Consider the following 24,752-nt stretch of genomic DNA (forward strand, 5'->3'; position numbering starts at 1 on the left):
CAGGCGACACCGGGAGCTGGCACTGGCATTCTGGGAGCTGGGACTGGCACTGGGCGGTGGCACTGGTGTCGCCAGGTCCGGTCGCCCCTCTGCAGGCTCCGGGAGCCCCGAGTCCCATTCCGGGCACCGGCCCCGTTTCAGCTCCGCCGCTTGGGCCCCGCCCCGCCCCACCCACTTTCGCCCCGCCCACCGGACCACGCCTCCGCCCCGTGCGCCTCCGTTTCCGCGTCGCGCGGTGCACGCCGGGAATTGTAGTCCCGCGCGCCATCCCTGGCGGGCGGAGGTGCGGACTACAGCTCCCAGCGTGCAGCGAGGCTGCGCCTGCGCAGTGCGGCGGCCTCGGGCTGCGGGAGCTGAGGGGTCAGAGGGGCTGGAACGGGACCGGGTGTGGAACGAGCCTGGAACGGACTCCTGAGGGGCTGAGCGGGGCTGGGACGGGCTCCTGCGGGGGTGTCAGTCGCCGGGACGCCCCCGTTGCCACCAGCCCTTCTCTCCCGCAGGCCATGAGCTGCGCCGCGGGCTGGGAGCGGCCGGAGGAATGGCCACAGGAGCGGCCGGAGGAGCAGCAGCGCGTGGTGCCCCCGGCAAGTCCCGTCCCGAGCGTGTCCGGCCGGAGCCCCCCCAGCCGAGCCCCGCGGGACCCCCACCTCAGGGGTGCCAGCCCCCCTCTTCCTCCCATTGCTCAATTTTTGCCCTTACAACCACATAAAATCCTCCTGAGGGTGCAGACCCTCCCTGAAGGGGCCTGAGCCCTCGGGAGCTGTTCCCTGGGGGAAAGCTTGGGATTGGGGTGGGGAGTTTGGGGTCTGCCGCGGGGGTGACGCTGTGTTTGTTCCCTCTGTCCCCTCAGATTCCAGCTCTGGGGCAGGGAGGTGTCCTGCAGGAGCTGGTGCTCGCAGACGGGCAGCCCCCAGCGCCTGGTGAGCTTTTCCTGCCTCCCTTGGATCGGTCCTGGCGTTTCCTGGTGGGAAAGTCACCTGCGAGCCCCAGGGATCAAGCAGGGGAGATGTCTCGGTCAAATATCAGTCTGGTCCCAGATCATTCCCCAAACTCACCCCAGACAAACCTTGTGGGGTGGCTCCGGTTGGGATTTTCCTTGCAAAAGAGGAAACTCAGCCCCAGGGTGTCCTGAGCGGGGCTGGGGCTGAGGGAAGCCCCCCACTCCGTGCCTGCCCCCCAGATGTGACTCCGGCACCCCTTCCCTCGGGCAGGGATCAGCGAGGAGCAGCGCCAGGCCCAGGAGGAGTGGGAGGCTCTGGAAGAGATCCAGTCAGGTACTGGGACTAACTGGGAAGGGGGAAAGGTGCTGCGGATGGGTGGGGGCGAAGCGAGAGCGTTCTTTGGGAGGGAGGGGAAGGAGGGGGCGGCCGGTTCCTTTTTCCCCTTGTTCCCCACGGCTTCCTTCTCCTGGAACCGGGGTTAATTCGGGCTGAAACCAGGGCTCCGTGGGTCTGACCCTCTCCCTGCCTCCCTGCAGGGTTGGGGGGCACCTCGGGCGCGGCCCCCCCTCCGATTTCCTTCTCGGAGGCGCTGCAGCACTTCCAGAGCGCGGAGCTGCCCTGCAGCCGGGTACGGCCGGGCTCCGGCCCCGCTCCTCGCCGCGAGAGGGGCGCCGGCCCCTGCCCCGCCTCGGGCCGCGTCCCTGAGCGCTCCGGGCTCCTCTCTCTCCCGCAGGGCTCGGCCCGCGCCCCGGCGCGCCGCGGCTTCCTGGCTGCCCTGCTGCGCTGCCTGCGCGGGCCGCCCCGGCTGCGCCCGCAGCTCCGCGGCGAGCAGGAGCTGGCGCTGGCCATGGCACAGTGTGAGTGGCCCCGCTGGACCCCATCCCCGCTCCCCACGGGCGCAGCTCCGCCTCCACGGCCCTTCTGCCCCTCAGTGCGGGGGGAACGGGGTGGGAATCACCCGCTCCCTTGGCATGAGGGGGCACACACACAATGGGAACCCTGGGTCTATGGGTTTTGGGGGAGAGGGGCCTTTTCTGGGCACCAAGGGGGTTTTTAAAGTGACAAGCTGTGCTTTTTAAGTGCTGTGAGGGTGTAGGTTTGTTTTTGGGCACTGAGGGACACTTTCTGGGTTTTTTTAGGGTGTTGAGGGGTGAGTTTGGGGGCTTTTGAGCGCCAAGAGGCATCTTTTGGGTGCTGAGAGGTGGTTTTGAGAAATGAGGGGGATTTTTAGGGTGCCATGGGGCATGGGTTTGGCTGCTGAGGGTTTTACAGTGCCAAGGGGTGTTTTTAGGTAATGAGAGGGTTTTTGGAGGACGCGAGGTGTTTTCTAGACGCCAATGAATGATTCTGGGGTCCAAGGGCTGTTGTTGGGGTGCTGAGGGATTGGTCACAGACGCCAGGAGTGCTGTGAGCAGCCGGGCGCTGGCTCCCTCCCTGCAGGTGCCCTGGATGACTCGGAGCGGGTGCACATGCGGATCCTGCAGACCATCTACCGGCAGCTGACGCGCTCCAGGCTGGGCTGCCCGCGCTACGGGGCACACTGGGAGGAGCTGGGCTTCCAGGGTAGGGCAGGGAGCAGCCCTCTTGCCTGGGGACATCCCCAAAATCCATCCAGACCTCCCCTGGAACCTGCCCGTTCCATCCCAGCTCCCTCAGGCACTCCCTGTGCTCCAGAGCCAGCCCCACTGGCCTCCCTTGGGCATCTCCAGCACCTCAATGTCCTCCTTGGACCCCAAAACTGACCCCAGGCTTTGATCACCTCAATCCTCCCACTCCATATCCCTACAAAATTCCCAGGGGCACTCTCAGTCCCTTTGTCCATAGAAGAATTAAATCAAACTGGCCCCAGTACGAGATCTGGACTGATTGGCAGGGTCACCCCAGTACCACATTCCTAAAAAAGCTGGTAATTCCTGGAGAGGTGTGGGAGTGGGGTGGGGTGGGGCTTGTTAATGCCCAGGTGATGGCCCCATCAGGGAATTTCCTGAAAGCTTTCCCTCAGGGAAGGGAATCCCAGGATGGTTGGGCTCTGGAGGTGCAGTGACAGGGAGTGCAGGGAATAAACACCCCACGGAGCTGGGAAGGGGGCAGGGGGTGACTCCAGGCTGTCCCTCACCCTGCCAGGTGCAGATCCTGGCACTGACCTGCGTGGGACAGGAATGCTGGGGCTGATGCAGATCCTGTTCTTTGTCCTGGATTCCCGGACGCTGCCGCTGGCACGGGAGATCTTCCAGCTCTCCCACCATGAAACCCAGGCATGACCTTCCCCCCTCCCTGCCAGGGGGTCTCCCTTGGAATTCCCAATGCTCTGGGAAGGGGAAGAACCAAAACCTTCTCTTCTGAGGTTTTTTGGGATGGTGAACCACCTTGTCCTCATGAGGGGAAGAAAGTGGTGCCCAAGAGCCCTGATCCAGGCTGGAGCAGAGCTGTATTTATGTTGGGAATGGGATTTTAGGGATCTGATACTGGCTTGGAGGCTGGAGAGTTGGGCAACAGGAAAATGGGAGTGAGTAGAGACATTTTAGTCCGAGTTTAAGCCTGGGTACAAGATAGGCTCAGCCCTCAGCATCCATCCAAGCCTTGGTCAGTAGGACTGTTATCCCAGGGCATGGATAGCACGGATGCATGGATGCAGTGTCAAAGGGCCAGAGAGGAGGAGGGTTTTCCAGCTGAGCTTCCTTCATGCTGGGATTGTGGCTGTTTTCCAGAATTTTCCCTTCTGCATCATGTCTGTGAACATCACCCGGATCGTGATCCAGGCGCTGCAGGAGGAGCGGCTCTCCCGGTGAGCGGGCTTGGCTTGGGCTCTCAAGCTGTATCTCAGGTGTTCCCCTGCCCAGGAGGTGGCTGTAATAATAACCAGAGGGCACTCCATTTCTTCATGCAGAAAAGCCATTTCTTTATTCACATAACTCATTTCACACAGTTTTCACATGTCTCATGTGTAACTCCAACTGGCTGGTAGTTTTGTTGCTAATCAATTAATTGGTTAAAAAGTGCCTGTGTGTGTAAGACTCTCTCCATCTACAAGTGTTTACACTTAGTGGATTCTCATGGGACAGATCAATTTTTATGGAAGTGCAGATTTCTATTTCTCTCCAAGAGTAGGTGTCCATGTTAACAGACTCTTCACTCCCAACATTGTTCTGCATGGGAACTTCCAACCTATTACTATCTTAGCTAGACCAGCAGGGTCTGAACCCGGTTTTTAAAGACTTTTCCAGTAGTTTGAACTGTCGGAAATGTCTGTGCTCCCCCTGCAGGGAGTGCAACCGGCGGCAGCAGGTGATCGCGGTGCTCAACGACCTCTACGCCGCCGCCTTCCTGCGCCTCTCGCGCCTCTGGGAGCAGCAGCACGGCACCGTGGCCAACGCTGGCTTCTTCCTCAAGGGTTTGTCTGCACGGCTGCTCCTTCCCCTGCCCACGGACACTCCCAGTTTAATCCTCACGCTGAGCTTTTTCCAGTTTTCCCTATCCTGGGGGTGGTTTTCCTCACATTTGCCACCCCAGGGGGATGCTCGAGGTGGGTGACACGTGGGGACATTCCCTGCTGGGAGCCATAGCTTAGCCCTTGTCCACGAATTACTTACTCCAGAGAGGAATGCTGTCAGTGGGAGCAGTGCATCCCCAGAAATCAGGGTCCAGCTTCACCCTATCTCCCCTGCACCCCAATTGTAGGGTGCTCAGGCTGGCACTGTGCTCCCTCCACCCAAGGAAAGCACCAGCATGCCCTTTCCCAAGGGAAAATGTCAGGACATGGATGGTTTGGACCCTTGGCACCATCCAGGCCTGCTCCCCTCAACCTTTTTCCCCTCTGCCCTTTCCAGAGCTGGAATTATCCACCAAAAAGAAGCCGAGGCAGCTGCTGAAATCCCTGGAAGCCTACCTGAGCCGTGGCCTTCGGCCTCCCTCCCCTCCCTCCTCCCAGATCCACTTCAGCAGCATTTGTGACCCTGGGGTGGAGCTGGAGGGAGATGCCTGACTGCTCTGGCACGGAGTGGGACCTGCACAGGGAATTGTGCTGGTGGATCAGCCCTTGGAGGGACACACACGGGTGTTCCCCTGGTTTGGGGGCTCAGGAAGGGCCAGGAGAGGTCTCAGAGCCGGGATTTTGCCTGCTCCAGGTGGAACTTTCTGGAAGCAAAGGAGGAGGAGGTGGCAGAGCAGGGGATTCCGTGAGCCACCCAGCCTGCTGCTGGGAGAGTCCCTGTCCCCACCCCAAATCCAGGGTCCCACCTGGGTCCTCACCCTGCCCAGCTGGAGCTGGAAGGTGGTGCTGGGTCCCTGGGTCCCATCCCAGCCCCAGCAGCGCCAGGAATGGGTGACCCCCACTTTGGGGGGCTGTGTCAGACCCCCAGGGCCACTGTGGGCTGTCAGCACCCAAAAAAGTTATTAAAGGGGGAGATGAGGGATCTGGTGGGAAAGAGAGTTTTGGGTTTGCCACTGGACTCTGTGTCTGGGGGAAGGAAAGGAGGACTGTGGTGCCCAGAGTCACTTTGGGGTGGAAAAGATGCTCTGGAGGAGAGAAACGAGGGTTGAGAGCTCCAAGGAGGAGGGGAAGGGTTATTCCCTCTGGGAGCTCAGGGCCAGTGCTTGGGAATGTCCCCAGGCCCCTAAACATGGGGAAAAGCAGCCCCCAAAGCCCAGATCTGGGGAGAAATGAGGGGTTTGGAGAAGTGGGAGCTGGGGAGAGTGGAACGTTGTGGCCCCAGCCCTGCTGAGAGGGCGATGATTCCAAGGGGCTAGGAATGCTCCTGGATGGAAAAAAAAAAAATAAATGGAGAAAAAAGCAACCTGGAGTTGGGGTTTGCTGTCCTGATCTTGAATTATTGGGGAAATTGGATCGGGAATCCTTTTCGGGTGTTTTGGGGGAACAAAGATGTGGTGGGGGGTCGGGGCAGTCTTGCACCTGTGGGAACACATTTGGGAATGGTATCTGAGATCTGGGATAAGGGGGGGATAGAAAAGATGAGAGAAAAGGTAAAAGGAGAATAAAACCAAAGAGACAAGAAAAAAGGAGGGAAAACAAAGAAATAGGAGAAGGAAAAAAGGAGGAAGAAAAAGATGAGGAAAAAAGAGGTTAGAAGGGAAAGAGGCTCCACCACTCTTTTCCTAGTTTGTTTGTTTGCCTTTTTCCTCTTTCCCTCCTCCTTTCTCTTTTTTTTTTTTCCCCTTTTCCCGGGGTGGTCCCGGAGGTGCGAGGCCCCCGCCCCTCCGCAGGTCAACCGGGGCCTCTTTGGCCTCTCCAGGCCGCTGCACCCCGTGGGTTTGGAGCCGTGGGACGGACACAGCTGGGGACGGGAACCGGGGTGACGGGGATCCCCCCGGGGCCGTGCTGGGCTGACCCGCGCCGGTTCCGCCGGGGCCGGGCCCGGTTCCGGCCGGGCCGCCCGGGGGCGGAGCGGGGCTGGGCCGGGCCGGAGCGCGGGGCGAGCGGTGAGCGGGGCCGGGGCCGTGACCCAAAGGCCGCGGGGGCGGTGGGGCCGAGACCCCCGGGCTGGGCCGAGACCCCCGGGCTGGGCAGAGACCCTCGGGCTGGGCCGAGACCCTCGGGCTGGGCCGAGACCCCGGGCTGGGCAGAGCGGGGCCGGGGCCGGGGCCGGGCCGGGCCGGGGGACCCCGAGGGGCTGCGGGGCTGTGCGGGGGAGCTGCCCCCACGCCTGGGCCTGGCGGGCCGTGAGGGTGGGCAGGGGCAAATCCTGAAATCCTGCTGGGGATGTGGGGTGAGTAACGCCTCAAACACCCCCAATTCCATAAGAATTTGTTTGTGTCTGCAGGATTGTTCCCAGGACCCTCGATCAGAGCCAGGACCTCGAGCAGCCATGACACCCCCCAGGGTATGTGACACCAAACTCTGTGCTGCCATCCTGCCCCTCATAAATCCCCTCCAAATCATACCAGGGTCTCCTCATTTTCCCCTTCTTTTTTTAGGAAATAGGATTTGTTAGCCCCACTCCTCAGAAAGGGAAGGGGGCCAATCTGGGAGCCAAGGAATTGGAACCCCAGTGTTGCAGGGTACCCCCTGACTCTGGAGGTGGGGATGGAAAGGGCTGGTGAGGGGTCTGGGGTCTCCCCAGATCCCACTGAGCCCCCTCAGGCCCACATTTCCCAGCTGATCCTACTGGATCTGTGTCTGTGAGGGAGGGAAAACCCAGTGCCAGGGTGCTGATCCCCCAGAACCAGGTTAATTCCCCTGCATCCAGGTTGATCCAGGTCCACACAGTCACCAAAAAGTGCCATCAGCTTGTCCCAGCTAAAATTCCCTTATTATTTCCATTACTCATCAAACCCCCCTCATCACAAGCGTGTTTTGGGGCGTATCCCCCCACATTTGGCGTTCCCAGGCGCCCTTTCCCATTTTCCTTCCCCTGCTCAGACCCAGCCGTGGCTCATCCCCTCGTGCCCCGAGCTGGACATGTGCATCCCCTTCCTGGGCAAGTACCACCGGCCGGTTTCGGGGCGCTCCTGCCAGACCTGCACGCCCAGGAGCTGGGTAGGAGAGCCCCTCTGGGGTCCCGGGGCGCTGGGGGTCTGCTCCTGCGCGGGTTGATCCCGTTTTCCCTGCCAGGATGGATTCTACCCCGAGGAGCTGGCCCCTCTGGGGTTCCGCGACGCCAGCCGCCTGACGGAGGCGGACACGCGGTGAGCAGCGAGGGGCTCTGTGTCCTGCACAAACACTTTTCCCCCCGTGTTTCACCAAAACCGAGCTCCTTAATTGGTTTTGGGAGGCTGGAAGTGATGGGTCCAAGGGTTTGGGCTGTGCTGCAGTTGTGGGATTGGGGATTTGGGGTCATGCTTGTATTTGGAGTCTTGGTGGGAAGGACGGGGAGGTGGAGGGTTGTTCTTCTCTCTGGCTCGCAGGGAAAAGGGAAAACAGGCACTTCCCCCTAGAAGGAAAAATACCAGGAAAGGCAAAATTGTGGTTATCCCCCCTTTTCCTCTGGGCAGGAACCATTTCCAGATATTTTCATTTTTGAGGTGCCAGATTGCTTTAAATCCGCTCCCCTTTAGGGAGTAATCCCTGGATTATCCATTTTTTGCTTTTCTCCTTCCCAAGTCGGGTCATTATCCTCCATTCAGTTCCAAATGTTCCCAGCTTTGGAGTGCTTGGAGGAATCCATTGGGATCACAGGGAATGCAGTTCCCCTGTCCCACTCCAGCCCTTCCTGCATGCTCTGGGATGTCCCAGAGTTCCCTCCCACCCTCCCCTCAGCGCAGATTTGGGGATAGATTGGGAAATTTCTGCAATTTGGGAATCTTGGGTTTGAATCCCAGTTTTCCTTCCTGCTGGGCACCCTGAAGCACCAATTCCCCGGTGCCTCAACATTTCCAGCTGTGAAATGGGGAGAAATGTCCTGAATCTGGCAGAGGGGCAGGCGGGGTGGCTCTGATCCCCAGGATGTCACCGTGTGTCCCCTCCAGGTTCCGGGGCTGGCTGGTCAGGAGGATCTGTGGCTTCCTGGCAGCCTGGCAGTGGGAAATTCCAGCAGAGAGCCCCGGGGAGCTCCTGCAGCGGATCTGCAGCAGCAGGAGGTGGGTGGGGGCACCCCCCGGTCCTGGGGGTCCTTTAGGAGCCCAGCAGGGCTCCCTGCACCCCAACACGTGGTGCTGGGGGCTCGCCCTGCCCTGCTGTCCCCAGGGTGCAGGATGCTGCCTCCAGCCCGGAGCCTGGCCCCCGAGGGGATGAGGGGTCCCAGCAGAGCTGCAAGGAGGAGATCTGCCAGATCCTGGGGGAAATCCAGGCCCCACTGTCCCCCCTGCTGCTGAGGTCAGGGGGCTTGAGGGGAAATTCTCAGGGGGATGGAGAGAGATCCCTCTGGGGGATGCACGGGGATTTGTTGGGTGGGTTCCTGGGATTGGGTTTGGGGTGTTCTGGGATTTTGAGGGGATGCATGTGGATTCATTGAGTGGTTTCCTGGGATCCTTCTGGGTGATGTGCTGGCATATTTCAGGAGATATTTTGGGATCCTTTGGCTGGCTGCCCTCGGGGTCCTCTCTGGCTCCTGGAGCCATTCCCCCAGTTCCTTCTGAGGAGCTGGAGTGGGAAAATCCAAACCCCTCAGGAGGGAGGGAAGCAGAGAAAACTTTCCTTTTCCTTTTCCCTTTCCCATCCCATCACTGCTGGGAATCCGGGGCTTCGTTGCTTGTCTGATCCAGTGGGAATAAAGAGTACTTTTGAGGCATTAAAGGGCAGGTATTCCCCATGGAATGAGAGCGTTTGGGGGTCCCAAAGTGGGGCAGGAAGATGGAGGGAATGCAGGATTCCCAGGGGCAGCTCTGGTTGCCAGTGGAAAGGAGGATGTTTCCACACACACTGCCTTTCACATGTGATAAAAGTGGGAGTTTTGAGCAGGGATTTCGGGGGTTTGGGGCAGCCCTGTCCCTGGCAGGGTTCCTCATTGCCGTTTTTCCTGCAGGCTGTGCCACTGGCTGCTCCCCAAGCTCCTGACCCGAGTGTTCCTGAGCGTGCAGCTGCACCGGGCGCAGCTGGAGATGGTGCTGCGAGCTGCCAGGACGGTAGGGAGCCCGGGCTGGGCCCTCCGTGCCCCTGGAACGCCGGGCACTCACCCCGGGATGCCTCCCTGCAGCCCGAGGTGCCGCTGGTGTTCCTGTGCAGCCACCAGTCCCCGCTGGACGGGCCCCTGCTGTCCTTCCTGCTGCTGTCCCAGGGCGTGGGGCTGCCCAGGGTGGCCGTGAGCACCAGGACCAGCCCTCGCCTGAGGTGAGGCAGCACCAGGGGCGCTCCCAGAGCATCCAGGGCCTCGCAGGGGTGCCCACGGTGTCCTTGCCTCGCCAGGTCCCTGCTCCAGCGCCTGGGAGGGATTTTCCTGCCTTCAGGCTTGGCCCCGACGTGGAGTGAGCGGGATGAGGGGCTCCCCGGGGCCGTGCTGGACGCGGTAGGTGCTGTAAATGCCCCCGGAGCGCTCAGGGAGGTGCTGGCAGCCCCCGGCACCCCCGGTGTCTCCCCAGTACGTGCAGGAGGTGCTGCGGAGCCGCCAGCCCCTGGTGCTGTTCCTGGAGGAGCCGTCGGCGTTCGTGCGGCTGGCGGAGCCCGCCCAGCGCTGGCTGCTGCGCCTGCTGCGGGCGCTGCGCGACGGCGCCGTGCCCGACGCGCTGCTGGTGCCCGTGGGCATCGCCTACGACCTGGCTCCGGGCGGGCTGCGGCAGCGTGCAGCGGTGAGAGCAGGGCTCGCACATCCCTGGCACTGCCCTGGGATCAGCGTTCCCCAAAGCCCCGGGAAACGCTGCTCCCTCATCCCTGGGGAGATCCCTGGGGAGCGGCATGGCCCGGATCTCTGGGGGCATCCCTGGGGGTGGCATCCCCCCGAATGTGCCACTGACCCCTCGTGCCCTGTCCTGGCAGCCCCCGGAGCCCCTGGGGCTGGGCTCGTGTCTGCGGGCAGCGTTCCAGGCCCTGTGCTGCCGGCACCATGGCTTTGCCCGCGTGGATTTCTCTCAGCCCTTCTCCCTACGGGTACGGCATCCCCTGCACCCATGCCCTGCATCCATCCCCCTCTGGGAGACCCTTCCTGGGGTGTTGGTGGGCTTTGGGCTGCCTGGGGGAGCCAAGAATCCATCCAGGCCCTGTGCTGCCCGCACTGTGGCTGTGCCCAGGTGGATTTCTCTCAGCCCTTCTCCTTATGGCTATGCCAGCTGCAGATCCATCCCCTGCACCCATATCCCCCTGGGAGACCCTTCCTGGGGTGTTGGTGGGCTTTGGGCTGCATGGAGGGATCTGGAATCCATCCTGGGGATGTCTGTGCTGCTCCCAGCCCTGGGGATGCAGGGTGAGCTCCTGCTGCTGCGGGCTGGGAGCACCCACAGGCTCCTTCGTGCTCATCCCCAGGAGTTTGTGGACAACAACCTGGTGGGGCCCATGCTCAGAGGGAGTCCCCCGGAGCAGCTGCTGCTTCCCACCATCCTGGGCAGGGGGTGAGGAGCTGAGCCCTTGGGGGCAGCGTTCCCCTTTCCCCTGGATCTCTGCCCCCGGCTCTCTCCTCACCCTCTCATCCCAACTGCCCAGCCTGCTGGATGTGGGGAGCGTGGGGAATCCGGGCCCCACTTTGGGGACAGAAGAGGAGATTTTGGTGACAGCACTGGGGCTGCACGCACTGAGCGGTGAGGGGCGGGCTGGGGGGTCCCTGCATCCCTTGGGATGGCATTCCCTGCTCAGGAATGGGGGCAGGTTAATAAATCCCCCCTGGATAACGAGGGCCTCTCCCCCACTGCAGATTCCAGAGCCTGCTCTGCTGTCACGGCCGTGGGAATCACCGCAGCGCTGCTGCTGCACCGCTACCAGGAGGTGGGTGGGAGAGGGGTTCCATGGAATCCCCCATTCCCTGAGAGCAGCCAGCATTCCCACTGGGAACCACCCTGAGGGCAGCCAGCGTTTGCAGTGAGGATCCCCTCTCCCCGTGTCCCCAGGTGGTGCTGCTGCCCCAGCTCCTGTGGGATTTCTCCAAGCTGCTGGAGCAGCTGCTGCTGCGGGGCCGGGCCGTGAGCTGCTCGGGGCGGCTGCGGGTGCTGCTGCTGCACAGCCTGCGCCTGCTGCCGCCCCTGCAGCCCCTGCAGCCCCCCCTGCGCCTGCTGCAGCCCCCCCGGGCCTCGGCCCGGGCACGGCTGGGACAGCTGGCGGGGGGGGTCCGGCACCAGCTGGCCGGGGAGGCCGTGGGCGGTGAGTGGGGACTGGGGACAGGGGACACCAGTGACACCGGGCAGGGGTGGCGGTGCAGTCTGAGGAGCACCAGGGGTGTCGTTTATGTCGTGGGGGCCAATGACATTGGGATTTGGGACAGCAGGGTTCGGTGATGCCAGGGAGGTTGGTGACATTGGGGATTCAGTGCCACCAGGGTAAGGGGCAGTGGGGAAATGGGACGTGCAGGGTATTATTAACAGTGGGGATGGGGGCATTGGGGCATTGGGGATGCCAGGGCTCAGGGGCACTGGGGTGTTCGGTGACTCCGGATCTGGTGCCAGCCCTGTGCCCTCAGCCTGTGCCATCCGTGCCCTGGTGCTGGAGATGCTGCCCGTCCTGGGGCCGCCCTCCAGCCTCACCAAGATCGTGCTGAGCCGGGACGAGCTGCTCCACAAGATCCTGGAGCTGCTGCAGCTGCTGCCCCCCACCCTGCTGGGGCTCCAGGTGGGGACAGGGGGCTGGGCTGTCCCCCCCAGCCCTGCTGGGGACACGGGGGTGGCCTGTCACCCCTGTGCTGTGTCCCCAGCCCTGCCGGCCTCCTGACTGCCACAGCCTGGACGTCCTGGACAAGCTCATCCTCGGGGGGCTGCTGGAGGAGGAGGTGGTGGGTGACCCCCGGGGTCTGTCATGGGGCACAGGGGCAGGGTGGCTGCCAGGGGAGGTGACACTGCTGTCCCTCCATGGGGCACAGGGGCAGGGGGATGGCATTGCCGTCCCCCCGCGGGGCACAGGGGCAGGGTGGCTACCAGGGGAGGTGACACTGCTGTCCCTCCATGGGGCACAGGGGCAGGGGGATGGCATTGCCGTCCCCCCGCGGGGCACAGGGGCACACGGGGGTGGCACCGCTGTCCCCACAGGCCGAGGAGGAGCGCTGGGGCTGCGATGTGGCCCCGCGGCGCCCCGGGCGGGGACAGTCCCTGGGCTTCTTCACGGATGACAGCAACAGCGACAGCGAGCTCGAGCTCGGCGTCCCCAAGCAGTGCTACAAGGTACTGGGGGGGTCCCGCTGTTGGGGGGCTGCGGGAGGGCGGTGTCCCCCAAACGTGGCCCTGTCACCCCCACAGCTCCGCGGGCCCCAGGGCTTCCCCGGCTTCCTCCTCTTCCTCTGCCGCCTGCTGAGCCCTGTGCTGCAGACCTACGGCCGCGCCGTGCAGTTCCTGCAGAGACCCCCCTGGCCCCAGCCCGGTAGGACCCCCCGGCCTGGGGAACCCCCCGGGACTCGCTGGGGACACTGAGGCACGGGACCTGACCCCCCCTCCCCACTGCAGAGCAGGACTACGTGGAGGCACTGCTGGAATTCCTGGCCGAGGATGAGGATGGTGAGTCCAGGGGTGGGTTTGGCTTTAGTGCCCCCCAAGCCAGGCTGAGGGCCCTTGAGAGGTGGCATTGGGGTTCCCTGGGATCTCTCTCCCCCCAGGGTATCCCGACAGGAGCCTGGCCCTGAGCTCCCTGCAGAGTTTCAAGGACATGGGGGTAAGCACAGCTCCCCCAGCCCCCCAGCATTGCTGCTCCCTCCCTCCCTCCCCTCCTGACCTCCCTGTGCCCCCCAGGTGCTGGAGGAGCTGCAGACCCCCACGGGACCCGCCCTGCAGCTCTCCCAGCCTTTCCAGTCTGCGTCCAGCCGGGAGAAGCTGGCAGCCTTCATCCAGCAGTTCACGCAGCTGTAGCCCCCAGACCCCCCAGACCCATAAACGCAGAGAGCAGAGGCTCGTGGATTTATTGACCCCACGGGGGGGAGGTGGGTCCCGGGCTTGTCTCCGCCGTCACACCACCCTGTTGCAGATGGTGCCCAGCTCCTCAATCTCACACTGCACCTCGTCACCGGGCTGCAAGGGGGGGACACGGTGGCACCTGTCCCCACTGGGGTCCCCGTGTCCCCCCCGAGCCCCCATTTCCCCTCACCTTGAGGAAAACGGGCGGTTTGCGAAAGACCCCCACTCCCGCGGGGGTCCCCGTCAGCAGGACGTCCCCAGGGACCAGTGTCACAAACCTGGGGGCACAGGGGGGGTCAGCTGGAGCCTCCCGGGGCTCTGGGGGTCCCCAGGCCCCCGTTCCTACCGGGACACCCAGGCCACGAGGGCGGGCACCCCGAAGATGAGGTGCTGGGTGCTGCTGTCCTGCATGCGCTGCCCGTTGACGCTGCAGCGGATCCAGAGGTTGTGCACATCTGCAGGGGACACGGGGGACACGGGGACAGTGCCACCGTGCCCCCACCGTGGGGGCAAACACGGGGAGCACGGTCCCATGTCCCTGGCGCACCTGGCACCCCCTCCCTGGTGACAATGGCCGGCCCCAGGGGACAGAAGGTGTCGAAGGTTTTGCCCAGCAGCCACTGCCGCCCGTTGCGCCGCATCTGCCAGTCCCGGGCGCTCACGTCGTTGGCCACGGTGTAACCCAGCACGTGCTCCAGGGCCGCCGACTCCTGGGGACGGCGGGGACACTCACGGGGGACACGGCCGGGGGGTCCCGAGGTGGGGACAGTCAGGGGGACACGGCCGGGGGGTCCCGAGGCACCGAGGGGTCGGGGGTACCTCGATGTGCCGCCCCCTCTTCCCGATGACCGCAGCCAGCTCCACCTCCCAGTCCAGCTCCTGCGGGGACAGAGGGGCTGGGGGCGCCATCCCGGGGGGCTGTCCCCGTTGGGGGACACCGGGGGGACAGCGGGTACCCACGCTGGTGTCCTGGGGGTGCACGATGTCATCGAAGGGCCCGGCGATGGCGCTGGGGAACTTGCTGAAGATGAGGGGCTCCCGGGGCACCTTGGCCGCCTGCTCGCGGCAGTGGTCGTGGTAGTTGAGCCCCACGCAGATCACCTTCTGGGGGTCCCCCACGGGCGCCAGCAGCCGCGCAGCCCCCCGGGACACGCGGTGCTGCCCCGACTGCAGCGCCCTGCGGGGACACGGGGGCGTTTGGGGCACCCCCGATGGGGGGACGCGCTTTGGGGGGCTCCAGGAGGGCCTGCTGTGGTTTAGGGACTCTCCTTTCGGACCTCAGGTTGGGGTCAGGCTCTCTTGGGGGTCACACATCAGGGGGAGGGGGAAATCACCCGTGGTTTGGGATTCCCACCCTTTGGGGGGCCAGCTCTTGGGGTGACCCACTTTGGGGTCATCCAAAGCAGCAGGCAGATTTAGGGGGGCCCCTCCTGGGGGATCCATGAGGATTCACCCCCGTTTTGGGGCTCCTCCATTGCTGGGTGTCATCCACCTTTAGGGATCGCCCACCTTGGGGGTCCCCCACCTTCTTTGGGGTCACTTTTGGGGGTCCCCCACCTTCTCTGGGGGTGCCCGTTGGCCTCACGCACCTCTGGGCGAGCTCCAGCCCGCGGGGGCCGATCTCCAGGAACTCCCGCATGGACCGGGGCAGGTCGGGCTCGGCCGCGCTCAGATCCACCAGGTCCCCCCCGGGCGCCTCCTCCAGCCCGAGCCGGGGCCCCCCGCCCGCGGCGCCCCGGAACCGCACCAGGCGCAGCGCCCCGCGCATCGCCTGCGGCACCGGGCCCGGTGAATCCCGGCCCCGGGACGGATCCCCCGCAGTCCCGGGGCTGCGCTCCCGGTTCCCCCAGCTCCCTCCATCCCAGGGATCCCCCTGATTCTGCCCAAACCCGGACCCCGGGGATTCCCCCCGTTTCGCACCCACTCAGTCCGACCCCAAGGGATTCTCCACCGACCCCACACTGCCCCCAGCCCAGCCCCGAGTCCCGCACAGCCCCGATCCTGGGGATTCCCACATTTATCCCACAGAGCCCCGATCCCGAGGATCCTCCTCCCCGTTCCCGGGCATTTCCCCGTTTCCAGATCCCCCCGTTCCCATGGATACCCCCGTTCCCAGGGATTCCCCCCCCGTTTTTAGGGATCCCCCCCAATCCCGGGGGTCTCACACGCCACTCCTCCCCCGCTCCGCCAGAGGGCGCTGCGGGCCCCGCCCCGTCACGTGGCACGTCAAGGTCGCGCGCCGAGACCCCGCCCCCTTCGGGCCGCCCAATGGGAGCGCACGGGGGGCGGGGCCAGATTTTCAATGAGAGCAAATGAGAGGAGAACGCTGAGGGGCGGGGCCACGAGACCGGGAACGGGATCAGGAATGGGAACGGGACCGGGAATGGGAATGGGAGAAGTACGGGGAACGGGACAGGGACTGGGAATGGGAGACGGGACCGGCCACGGGCAGGGCCCGAGAGCAGGACAGGGACCCCCGGGACCCCGCGCGTGCCTCCCGTCCTCCTTGACTCCATTTGACCCCTAAATCGTCACCGTTTGGTTTATTTATAAAATCCCCCTCCCCACGCTGCTGGAGCAGGGGCTGTGCTTTGGGTCGCTGTCTGGGGGCTCCATCTCACGGCTGCCCTGTGGACACCCCCACACCCGGGCTCCCATCTCGAGGGTCCCCAAGTCCCTGGGGTGGGGTCTGTGCTGTCCCTGCACCGCCAAGGGGGGAGGGTCCGTGTCTAGGGGGGCTCAGCTCAGCCCCCCAAAATGGGTCAGTCTGGGGTGGCGGCGCCGTGCCCGGGGGGCTCTGGTGGCAGCGTCGTCCTTGTCCTTGTCCTGTCCCGTCTCTGGGAGCCACATGCTGGACTTCTCCTGCCTCTGGTTCGTCTGAAACAGCAGAAAAACTCCGGGGGGAGCAGGGTCTAGAGCACGCTGTGGAAAATCTGCATGGAACTCATGATGTCTTTGTCCTGGCGAGGAGAGAGCAGAGACCCCGTGTCCCCCTTCTCTTGTCACCCTTTTGCCATCTCCCTCCTGTCCCCTCCTGTCCCCAGCATCCCACACTTCCCATCCCAGCCCTCCTTCCTCCCCAAATCCTTCTCCCAGCCCCAAATCCCGCACCTCCCCTCCTGTCCCTCCTCTCCCGTCCCACTCCCACCATGTCCCCTCTCTCCTGCTGCCCCCAGCGCGTCATTCCGGGATAGAACGAGGATGAGGAGGATGAGGATGAGGATGGTGCCCCCCGGAGCCCCTCACCTCCTGGCAGGTGGCCAGGAACTCCTCGAAGGTCACCACGCCGTCCCCGTTCCTGTCCATCTTCTGCAAGGGAGGGCCGGGGCTCAGTGGGGCTCAGTGGCCCTGGGGACACCTTGGGGACACCTTGGGGACATTCTCACCTGGAAGAAGAGCTCCACGTGCTGGGCGGGCGCGCTGTGCCCCGGGGCGGGCTGGCCCATCATGGCATAGATGGACTTCATGATCTCCAGCATGTCCTGGGGGCGACACAGGGCGCTGGCAGCCCCCGCCCGCCTGTGCCCGCCCCGCCACCCCCGCTGTCCCCCAGTGTCACCTCCTTGCTGATGCAGCCGTCCTTGTTCACGTCGTAGAGGTCGAACGTCCACCTGAGCTTCTGCTGCTCCGTGCCCCGCAGCAGCACCGAGAGCCCCACGGCGAAATCCTGCCCGCACGGGGGGGCGGCGGGAGGGACCCTGACCCACCCTGACCCGCCCTGACCGACCCTCACCCACCCCGACCCGCCCTGACCCCGGCCCGCCGCCGCCCCATCGATGCCGGCCGCCCCGGGGATTGCAGCCCTATTGATCCCGTTATTTTTACCCGGCCACAGCCGGGAGGAGGAGGAGGAGGAGGAAGGGGGCAGGATGTGATGAATCACGGCGCTGGCACGGCCGTTCCCCCCGGAATTCCCACCTGGAAGCACAGAGCCCCGTTGCGGTCCGCGTCGAAGGCGTCGAACAAGAAGTGCGCGTAGGAGCTGGCGTCTGCGGGGACCGGACCGTGACCCCCGGTGCCGCCCCGGTACCGCCCCGGCCCCCGGGACCCCCGACTCACCGCCGCGCGGAAAGAAGCGCGAGTAGATGAGCGTGAAGGTCTCCTCATCCACGAGCCCGCTGGGACACTCCTGCCGGGGCAGCGGCGCCGGTGACCCCGGGGCCCCGCGGGATTGGGGGGGCTCGGGGCTCGGGACCCCCGACTCACGTTCTTGAAGCCTCGGTAGAGGGACTGCAGCTCGGTCTTGGTGAACTTGGTGCGGGCCAGGAGCTGCTCCAGCCCCTCGGGCGGGTGCCGGGCCGTCGGCAGCTCCACGTCGGGATCGCCGCTGTCTGCGGGGGAGACCGGGGCGGAGACCCCCTTAGGGACCCCCTTAGGGACCCCCCCTTCGCCCCCAAACCGCGGCAAAGTCCCCTTAGCGGACCCCCCACTGGGCAAAGACCCCCTTATGACGCCCCAAACCCCAAAACCACCCGGGCAAAAACCCTTAGAGACCCCCTGGGACCCTTGGGGACCCCTTGCACCCAACCCGGCAAAAACCCTCAGAGTCCATATGGGACCCCCTTTCCCCCCCAGACTCTCCCCGCGGCCCCGGAGCTCCCCGAGGCCCCGCGGGTGTCGGTCCCGGGGCTTTCCCCGCGCTCCCGGGGCTCCGAACGTTCCCGAGCCGCCTCTTGGCCACCCGGCCCGGCGCGAGGTAATTAATAAATGATGCTTCATTAATAATTCGCGCTCGGGAAGCCCCTGCGGGGCCCTTCAGCAATTTTGGGATGGGCTTGGGAGCCCCGAACGTTCCCAGGCGCTGTCAGAGGGGGCTGAGGGGTCTCGGGGGACCTGGGGGGGCATTGGGGGTCCCTAGTGTCCAATCTCGGGGTTTTGGGGGTCCCTAGTGTCCAATCTCGGGGTTTTGGGGGTCACTGTGGGGTCGTGACCCCCACCTCGGGGGGCTCGTTGGGGTCAGCGCCTGCTCGGAGCCCTCCCGGCCCTCCTTGGGAAGGTTTGGGGGTCACCGGGGGTCCCCATTGCCCGTTCCTGGGGGTTAAAGGGGCGAGGGAGAGCTCTGGGGTGGGGGTCCCATTTCCCCCCAGGTATTTGGGGTGGGGGTCCCCATTCCCGGCTGTTTTGGGGATGCTCTGGGGGTCCCCCCAGGCCAGGGCCCTTCAGGGGTTTTGGGGGCTCTGCCCGCTCCCCCGCAGCCCCAAATTCTCCTCCTTCCCCCCAGACCCTCCCGAGGGGACCCCAGACCCAAACCCGGCTCTGCTCCGGGAGGTCACCGGGCAGTGGGGCCGAGCCGTCATTAATTCATTAATCAGCGCTAATTGGGGCTCGGGGAGCGGGGGTACCTTCGGCAGAGATGGGCTCCAGGATGCCGAACTGCTTGAGCACGGCGATGAAGAGGAGGATGACCACGGCCACGGCGCACAGCTCCATGCCCTGGATGCCCATGGCCCCGGGGGCACGGGGGGCTCCGGGGGTCCCCCGAACCCTGCGGGGCTCCTGCGGCAGCGCGGGGCGGGTGCTGCCCTGCCCGTCCTGCCCTCCTCCCCTCCTCCTCCTCTTCCTCCTCCTCCTCCTCCCCTGGCACCCTGCCCCCCGCCCCGCGGTTTTTGGCTCTTTCCCACACAAGTTTGGGGTTTTTGTGGGGCGGGGGTCCAGGGCCGCTCCCCCCGCTCCCGCAGCACCCCCGGGGGTCGGGGGCACCGCCGGGAGGGTCCCGCGGGAGCGGCCTCGAAACTGGGGGGGAAAAAGTCCTGAGTGCCCCCCCGGGCCGGGGGATCGATGGGATCGATGGGCATGAGTAAGCAGCGACGGCAGGGAAACTGAGGCACGGAGGGCGGGCGGCGGGGCTGTCCCCTCCCCGCGCTGGGTGTCTCGCAGCCCCGGGGACATCGCGCCTGTCCCCTCGGGGTGTCCCTGTGTCCCCCGGGCCGGTCCCTGTGTCCCCTCGGGGTGTCTCTGTGTCCCCGGGGGTGGCCCTGTGCCCCTCGGGGTGTCCCTGTCCCCTTACACTGTCCCTGTGTCCCCCCACAGTGTCCCTGTGTCCCCCGGTGTGTCCCTGTCCCCTCGGGGTGTCCCTGTCCCCTCACACTGTCCCTGTCCCCTCGGGGGTCCCCTCTCCCATCCCAAATCTCAGCCCCGCCCCCTGGGACCCCCGGACCCGCTCTGGGGGCGGGGCCACACACAGGGGCGGGGCAGTATCGGGGCGTGGCCAGGACAAGGGCGTGGCACACAGGGCGTGCCCACCATAGGGGCGGAGTCAATCACATGGGCGTGATGTATAGGCGGGGTCTCCCGCAAGGGGAGGGGCTCCGAGCTTGTGGGCGTGGCTCCGGTGCTGCCGCGCCGCTACATCTGGCGTTCCCGCCGTCCCGCCCAACGTCACTTCCGCTTCCGCCCGCGCCGGAAGTGCCGCCAGTCTCGCCGCCATGGCCTCAAGGTTACTGCGGGTGAGCGCGGCCCTGCGGCTCCTGCCCGCGGCCTCGGCCCGCGCCGCGCCCGCCCGCCAGCTCGGCGTGCCCGGTGAGCGGGGGCGGGGGAGCGGGGGGCACGGCGGGGGGGACGGCGGGGGGAGCGGGGCGGGATGGGGTGCGTGTGTGCAACCCCGGTGTGACGGAGCCCCGCAGGAAACCTGGCCAGCGATGAGGAGCAGGCGACCGGCTTGGAGCGGAAGGTGATGGAGGCCACGAACAAGGGGCTGGTGAGTGCCGGGGAGCGCGGTGGGGCTGGGGCCGGGGTCAGCCGGAGGGCGGGGGTGGCCCGAGGGATGCCGAGGGGCTCCGGGGCGGTTTCGGGGTTCGGCTGCCCTTGGAGGGGCAGAGATCGGCGGATGGGTGTCAGGGGGAGCCTCACGGTGTTCTGCGGGGGTTCGGGGGTGGCCGCGGGCTTGGGTTATTTCAGGGTTCTCGTGCCCTTGGCGGGGGTGGGGTCAGAGGGGTCGGGGGTGAGGAGATCTGGGGGTCCCGGGGGTTTAGGGGGTGCTCGGGTGGTGGGGGGCTCATCTGGGGGGTGGTATTCCAGTGTTGGTGCCCTTGGAGGGCTGCAGAGTCTGGGGCTGGAGAGTTCTGGGGGCTCAGAGGTGGGGGACTCTCAGGCACAGGGGGTCTCGGGGTGGAGTTGGGGATGCCAGGTTTGGGGTTCGCGGGGCCAGGCTGCCCTCGAGGGGTTCTGGGGTGGCTCAGGGGGTCTCAGAGCCCGGGGTGCCCTCCAGGACCCGTACAGCATGTTCCGGCCCAAGCGCTACGCGGGCACCAAGCAGGATCCCAACCTCGTGCCCTCTGTGTCCAGCAAGCGCATCGTGGGCTGCGTCTGTGAGTGCTCCTGGCCCTGTCTGTGTGTCCGTCCATCCCTGTGGCAGTGCATCTCACGGTCCCTGTGTCCATCTGTCCTGTGCTCATGTCCGTCTGTCCCCGCGTCCATGTGTTTGTCCTTTAACTGTCCATGTGATCATCCATCCCTGCATCTGTCTGTCCCTTTCCTGTCTGTGTGTCCATCCTCCCACCCATGCCTGTCCACGGTGTCTGTGTGTCCATTCCTGTCCCTTGTCCATTTGTCCATCCCCTTCTGTCCTTGTGCTTTGTCCCTGTCCCTCTGTCCCCGTCCCCCTGTCCCTGTCCGTGTGTCCCACGCTGTTCCTGTCCCCCCAGGTGAGGAGGACAGCAGCTACGTGGTTTGGTTCTGGCTGCACAAGGGCGAGCCCCAGCGCTGCCCCTCCTGCGGCGCCCACTACAAACTGATCCCCCACGAGCTGCCCCACTGAGGGGCCCCCAAATCCCCCCACACTGCTTCCCCACTGAGGGCTGGGGGACCCCCAAATCCCCCCAAACTGAGCTGCCCCACCGAGGGGCTGGGGTCCCCCTGCCTCCCCTCCTGGGGCTCTGTTGGACCTCCCAATTCCCCCCATAAAGAGTTTGTGTGGAGAGCCTGGCTGTGTCTGTGCTGGGGGCATCACCATGGGTGGGGAGGGGTCCAGGGGGTCTGAGGGGGACCCCATCTCATTGTCCCCTTGCCCTGGGGCTGGGTGGGGTGGGACACTGAGTGGATCCCGTGGTGGCTTTGTCCCCTTTGTCCCCTGAGCACTGAGGGGGCTGGGTGGGTCCCAGAGCCTCCTGGGGGCCCCACAGTCTCCTGGACAGATCACCGCCCCCTCCCACACATACAGGGGACCCCCCAGGGCCGTTTGTCCCCTCGGGCGTGCGCTGGCCTGTCCCGTGGGTGTCACCCAAGAGGGTCCCAGGGTGCCCGTCCAGGCGGGCGCCGGTGGCTCCATCTCCTGGGGAAGGACCACAGGACCTCAGGATGTCCCTGAAGGTTCCCAGGTGATCCCCAGAGACCCTGCGTGGTCCCAGGGTGTCACTTAGGGGTGACCATGGCCGGGACTCGAGGACTCCCCTTGGGCAGTTCCTCCCTGCCTGGGGTCAGGGCTAGGTCTGGGGTGTTCCAGAATGTTCTGGGGGGCTCCAGGAGGTTCTGGAGGGTTCTGGCAGGTTTTGGTGGGTTCTGCCCTCCAGGCCCAGCTCAGGGCAGACTTTGGAGTTTGCCCGTCCAAAGTGTGGCCACAGAGCCGCTGGCCAGCCATGATGTCATCGATGATGTCACGCTGACTGGCCATGACATCATGCATCCCCGGCCGGAGGGGGCGGAGCTGTCTGCCTTGCTGGCCAATGGGAGCTGAGCTAACAGTGAGAGACAGCTGAGGGTGGGGCTTTGGACACCACGGGCCAATGGGGGCAGCAGGAGGCTGTGATTGACAGCAGGGGAGGGTGGAAATCTGCACTCAATGAAAGGAGGAGCTGGGGCGGGGCTTCACGGACCAATAAGATGTGCCACTGCCCATGACTGACAGCCGGTGGGGCGGGGCCCTGGGCTGCGTTGACCAATAGGAGCGAGCGGTGGCCGTGATTGACAGCCGGGCAGCAGAACGCTGCGCTCAATGGAGGGGAGGGGGCGACGGGGCGGGGCCCGGGCCCCGCGACCAATGGGAGGCGTGGCCGCGGTGACTGACAGCTGGGGGCGGGACTCGGAGCGACGGAATTGGTGGGGAGGGGGCTTCGGGGCGGGGCCTAGAGAGGGGGCGGAGCTTCGCCGGGGGCGCGCGGGGACGCGGCGGGCGGGGCCTCCGGCGCACGTGACGGCGGCGGTGCGGCGGTGACGTCAGCGGTGTCGCAGCGGGGCCGGAAGCGGGCGGCGCGCGGGGCGGGCGGACAAGATGGCGGACGGGGACAGCGGCAGCGAGCGCGGCGGCGGCGGCGGGTTCGGGACCGCCCGCGGCGGGGCGGGGGGGGCCGGCCCGGCCGCGGGGCCCGGCGGCGGCGGCGCGGCCGGCCCCGAGCAGGAGACGCAGGAGCTGGCGTCCAAGCGGCTGGACATCCAGAACAAGCGCTTCTACCTGGACGTGAAGCAGAACGCCAAGGGCCGCTTCCTCAAGATCGCCGAGGTGGGCGCGGGCGGCTCCAAGAGCCGCCTCACGCTCTCCATGGCCGTGGCCGCCGAGTTCCGCGACTACCTGGGCGACTTCATCGAGCACTACGCGCAGCTGGGCCCGTCCAGCCCCGAGCAGCTGGCCCAGGCCGCGGGGCCGCCGGGCGAGGACGGCGCCGGGCCCCGCCGCGCCCTCAAGAGCGAGTTCCTGGTGCGGGAGAACCGCAAGTACTACCTGGACCTGAAGGAGAACCAGCGCGGGCGCTTCCTGCGCATCCGCCAGACCGTGAACCGCGGCCCCGGCGGCCCGGGGGGGTTCGCGGGAGGCCCCCCCGGGCTGCAGAGCGGCCAGACCATCGCGCTGCCCGCCCAGGGCCTCATCGAGTTCCGCGACGCCCTGGCCAAGCTCATCGACGACTACGGCGGCGAGGAGGACGAGCTGGGCGGCCCCGGCGGCGGCGGCCCGGGCGGCGGGGGCCTCTACGGGGAGCTGCCCGAGGGCACGTCCATCACCGTGGACTCCAAGCGCTTCTTCTTCGACGTGGGCTGCAACAAGTACGGGGTGTTCCTGCGGGTCAGCGAGGTGAAGCCGTCCTACCGCAACGCCATCACCGTCCCCTACAAGGCCTGGGCCAAGTTCGGCGGCGCCTTCTGCCGCTACGCCGAGGAGATGCGCGACATCCAGGAGCGCCAGCGGGACAAGCTCTACGACCGGCGCGCCGGCCCGCCGGGACCCGGCAGCGGCAGCGGCGCCGGTGACGACTCCGACGGCGACGACGTGGACGACGACTGAGCCGATCCCCCCAGCCCTCGACCCCGACGCCGGCCCCCCACCACCCCCCCCGAGCCCCGGGGCGAGCGGGTCCCCGATCCCCCCTCCCAGCGACGGGGCAGAGGGGTCCCGGAGCCCCCCTTCCCCCTCCCAGCGACGGGGTGAAGGGGTCCCCAAACCCCCCGGGTCCCCGCTCCCAGCAAAGGGACGAAGGGGTCCCCGAGCCCCCCCCCCAGCAGCGGTGGGGCGCGGGGGTCCCCGAGCCCCCGAGCCCCCCCTCCTGCCGCCACCGGCGAGAGAGAAACCGGCCCGACCGTGCCGTGGCCCCCCGGCCCCTCCCCGGCTCCCACCAGGGACCCCCGGACCCCAGGACTCGCTGCTTTGGGGGGGGCAGGGGGTCACCCGCAGCCCCCTCCTCTCCCGGTGCCCCCCCATCTAAACCAGCACGCGAGGGCCCCGGAGCCGAGCGGCGGCGGCAGCGCCGGGGGCGGGGGGGGCAGCGGAGGCACCTTGGACCAACGGCCGTTCCCTCGGCTTGTGATTTTCCCTTCATTTTCCTTTTTTTTTTTTTTTTTTCCTTTCCTCCTCTTTCCACTTTTTTTTTTTTTTTGGGTGGGGGGAGGTTCTTTTTGGTTTTTTGGTTTTTTTTTTTTCGGGATGCAAACTCCAGGCGCCCGAACTGGAACCCGCCCCGAGCTGGCGGCTCCCTGGCATTTAGGGAAGATTTCCTCGGTTTTGCCGATTTTTGACCGTTTTTCCCCCCCTCCCCGTTTCCCGCCGGGAAGGGGGAGGCGCCGGCACAAAGCACAAGGAAAAACTCGACGGGGCGAACCATCTTCCCCTTCTCTCCAAATAAGGCGCCTCCGGCCCCGTTTCACCAGGACCCGCCGGAATCCGCCCCTTGGCTTCACCCAAATTGGATTTTCCGGCCCCAAATCCGTGGCCACGCCCGGCCCCGGCACCTTGGGGGTGGATTTTGGAGGTTTATTGTTATTTTTTGCCTCCTTTTGTCTTTTTTTGCCCCCCTGGGCCCGGCCCTGGCGCCGCCTGGTCCCTCCAGCCACCTCCTATTAAACACATTTTTCCACTCTCAAATAGTCTTTTTTTTTTAATTCTTTTTCACTCCCTCGGCTCAGTCCTGCCCTGTACAGAATTCCGGTTTTTCACCCCGTTTTCCCATAACTCTGAACTCCATCGCTCTCATTCCAAAGTTT

General features: G+C 65.6%; 6 protein-coding genes across 10 annotated transcripts; 4 read left to right on the forward strand and 2 right to left on the reverse strand.

Annotated features, from left to right (window-relative positions):
- Window positions 1-18: 18 nt before the first annotated feature.
- On the forward strand, window positions 19-5,740 carry ELMOD3 (ELMO domain containing 3). Its single transcript, XM_064731296.1, has 10 exons — window positions 19-584; window positions 851-920; window positions 1,212-1,274; window positions 1,478-1,569; window positions 1,675-1,798; window positions 2,382-2,504; window positions 3,066-3,196; window positions 3,650-3,726; window positions 4,205-4,332; window positions 4,769-5,740. Exons 1-10 carry the CDS (start codon window positions 504-506, stop codon window positions 4,921-4,923), a joined length of 1,044 nt encoding a protein of 347 aa, XP_064587366.1. The 5' UTR covers window positions 19-503; the 3' UTR covers window positions 4,924-5,740.
- A 201-nt stretch (window positions 5,741-5,941) lies between these two features.
- On the forward strand, window positions 5,942-13,342 carry LOC135456866 (glycerol-3-phosphate acyltransferase 2, mitochondrial-like). 4 transcript variants are annotated; one of them, XM_064731007.1, is made up of 22 exons: window positions 5,942-6,203; window positions 6,719-6,778; window positions 7,318-7,434; window positions 7,510-7,583; window positions 8,364-8,474; window positions 8,581-8,709; window positions 9,359-9,458; window positions 9,530-9,663; window positions 9,739-9,838; window positions 9,912-10,118; window positions 10,306-10,416; window positions 10,789-10,874; window positions 10,966-11,060; window positions 11,174-11,244; window positions 11,367-11,616; window positions 11,933-12,081; window positions 12,164-12,241; window positions 12,495-12,626; window positions 12,717-12,822; window positions 12,906-12,956; window positions 13,055-13,110; window positions 13,188-13,342. In XM_064731007.1, the coding sequence occupies exons 1-22, from the start codon at window positions 6,006-6,008 to the stop codon at window positions 13,302-13,304; spliced, it is 2,532 nt and encodes an 843-aa protein (XP_064587077.1). In that variant the 5' UTR covers window positions 5,942-6,005; the 3' UTR covers window positions 13,305-13,342. The 4 variants fall into 4 exon arrangements, with proteins under 4 accessions (XP_064587077.1, XP_064587079.1, XP_064587075.1 ...); XM_064731009.1 differs by having other exon boundaries at window positions 5,947-6,377; window positions 12,702-12,822; XM_064731005.1 differs by having other exon boundaries at window positions 5,947-6,203; window positions 12,702-12,822.
- LOC135456867 (fumarylacetoacetate hydrolase domain-containing protein 2-like) lies at window positions 13,338-15,553 on the reverse strand. 2 transcript variants are annotated; one of them, XM_064731010.1, is made up of 8 exons: window positions 15,515-15,553; window positions 14,939-15,120; window positions 14,310-14,526; window positions 14,169-14,228; window positions 13,897-14,059; window positions 13,696-13,804; window positions 13,540-13,627; window positions 13,338-13,463 (listed from the first exon to the last, which is right to left on the reverse strand). In XM_064731010.1, the coding sequence occupies exons 2-8, from the start codon at window positions 15,115-15,117 to the stop codon at window positions 13,401-13,403; spliced, it is 879 nt and encodes a 292-aa protein (XP_064587080.1). In that variant the 5' UTR covers window positions 15,118-15,120; window positions 15,515-15,553; the 3' UTR covers window positions 13,338-13,400. The 2 variants fall into 2 exon arrangements, with proteins under 2 accessions (XP_064587080.1, XP_064587081.1); XM_064731011.1 differs by lacking the exon at window positions 15,515-15,553 and having other exon boundaries at window positions 13,897-14,056; window positions 14,939-15,429.
- A 335-nt stretch (window positions 15,554-15,888) lies between these two features.
- Window positions 15,889-18,827, reverse strand: LOC135456868 (calsenilin-like). Its single transcript, XM_064731012.1, has 8 exons — window positions 18,692-18,827; window positions 17,556-17,680; window positions 17,409-17,478; window positions 17,268-17,338; window positions 16,909-17,016; window positions 16,736-16,831; window positions 16,596-16,658; window positions 15,889-16,309 (listed from the first exon to the last, which is right to left on the reverse strand). The coding sequence occupies exons 1-8, from the start codon at window positions 18,792-18,794 to the stop codon at window positions 16,262-16,264; spliced, it is 684 nt and encodes a 227-aa protein (XP_064587082.1). The 5' UTR covers window positions 18,795-18,827; the 3' UTR covers window positions 15,889-16,261.
- Window positions 18,828-19,710: 883 nt separating this feature from the next.
- On the forward strand, window positions 19,711-21,267 carry LOC135456869 (cytochrome c oxidase subunit 5B, mitochondrial). The gene is made up of 4 exons (XM_064731013.1): window positions 19,711-19,868; window positions 19,973-20,046; window positions 20,557-20,656; window positions 20,993-21,267. The coding sequence occupies exons 1-4, from the start codon at window positions 19,775-19,777 to the stop codon at window positions 21,103-21,105; spliced, it is 381 nt and encodes a 126-aa protein (XP_064587083.1). The 5' UTR covers window positions 19,711-19,774; the 3' UTR covers window positions 21,106-21,267.
- Window positions 21,268-22,516: 1,249 nt separating this feature from the next.
- Window positions 22,517-23,702, forward strand: PURB (purine rich element binding protein B). The gene has a single exon (XM_064731206.1). It carries the CDS (start codon window positions 22,555-22,557, stop codon window positions 23,557-23,559), a length of 1,005 nt encoding a protein of 334 aa, XP_064587276.1. The 5' UTR covers window positions 22,517-22,554; the 3' UTR covers window positions 23,560-23,702.
- Window positions 23,703-24,752: the final 1,050 nt, after the last annotated feature.

This window comes from Zonotrichia leucophrys, chromosome 22 (assembly GCF_028769735.1).
Source record: "Zonotrichia leucophrys gambelii isolate GWCS_2022_RI chromosome 22, RI_Zleu_2.0, whole genome shotgun sequence".
NCBI lineage: Eukaryota > Metazoa > Chordata > Aves > Passeriformes > Passerellidae > Zonotrichia > Zonotrichia leucophrys.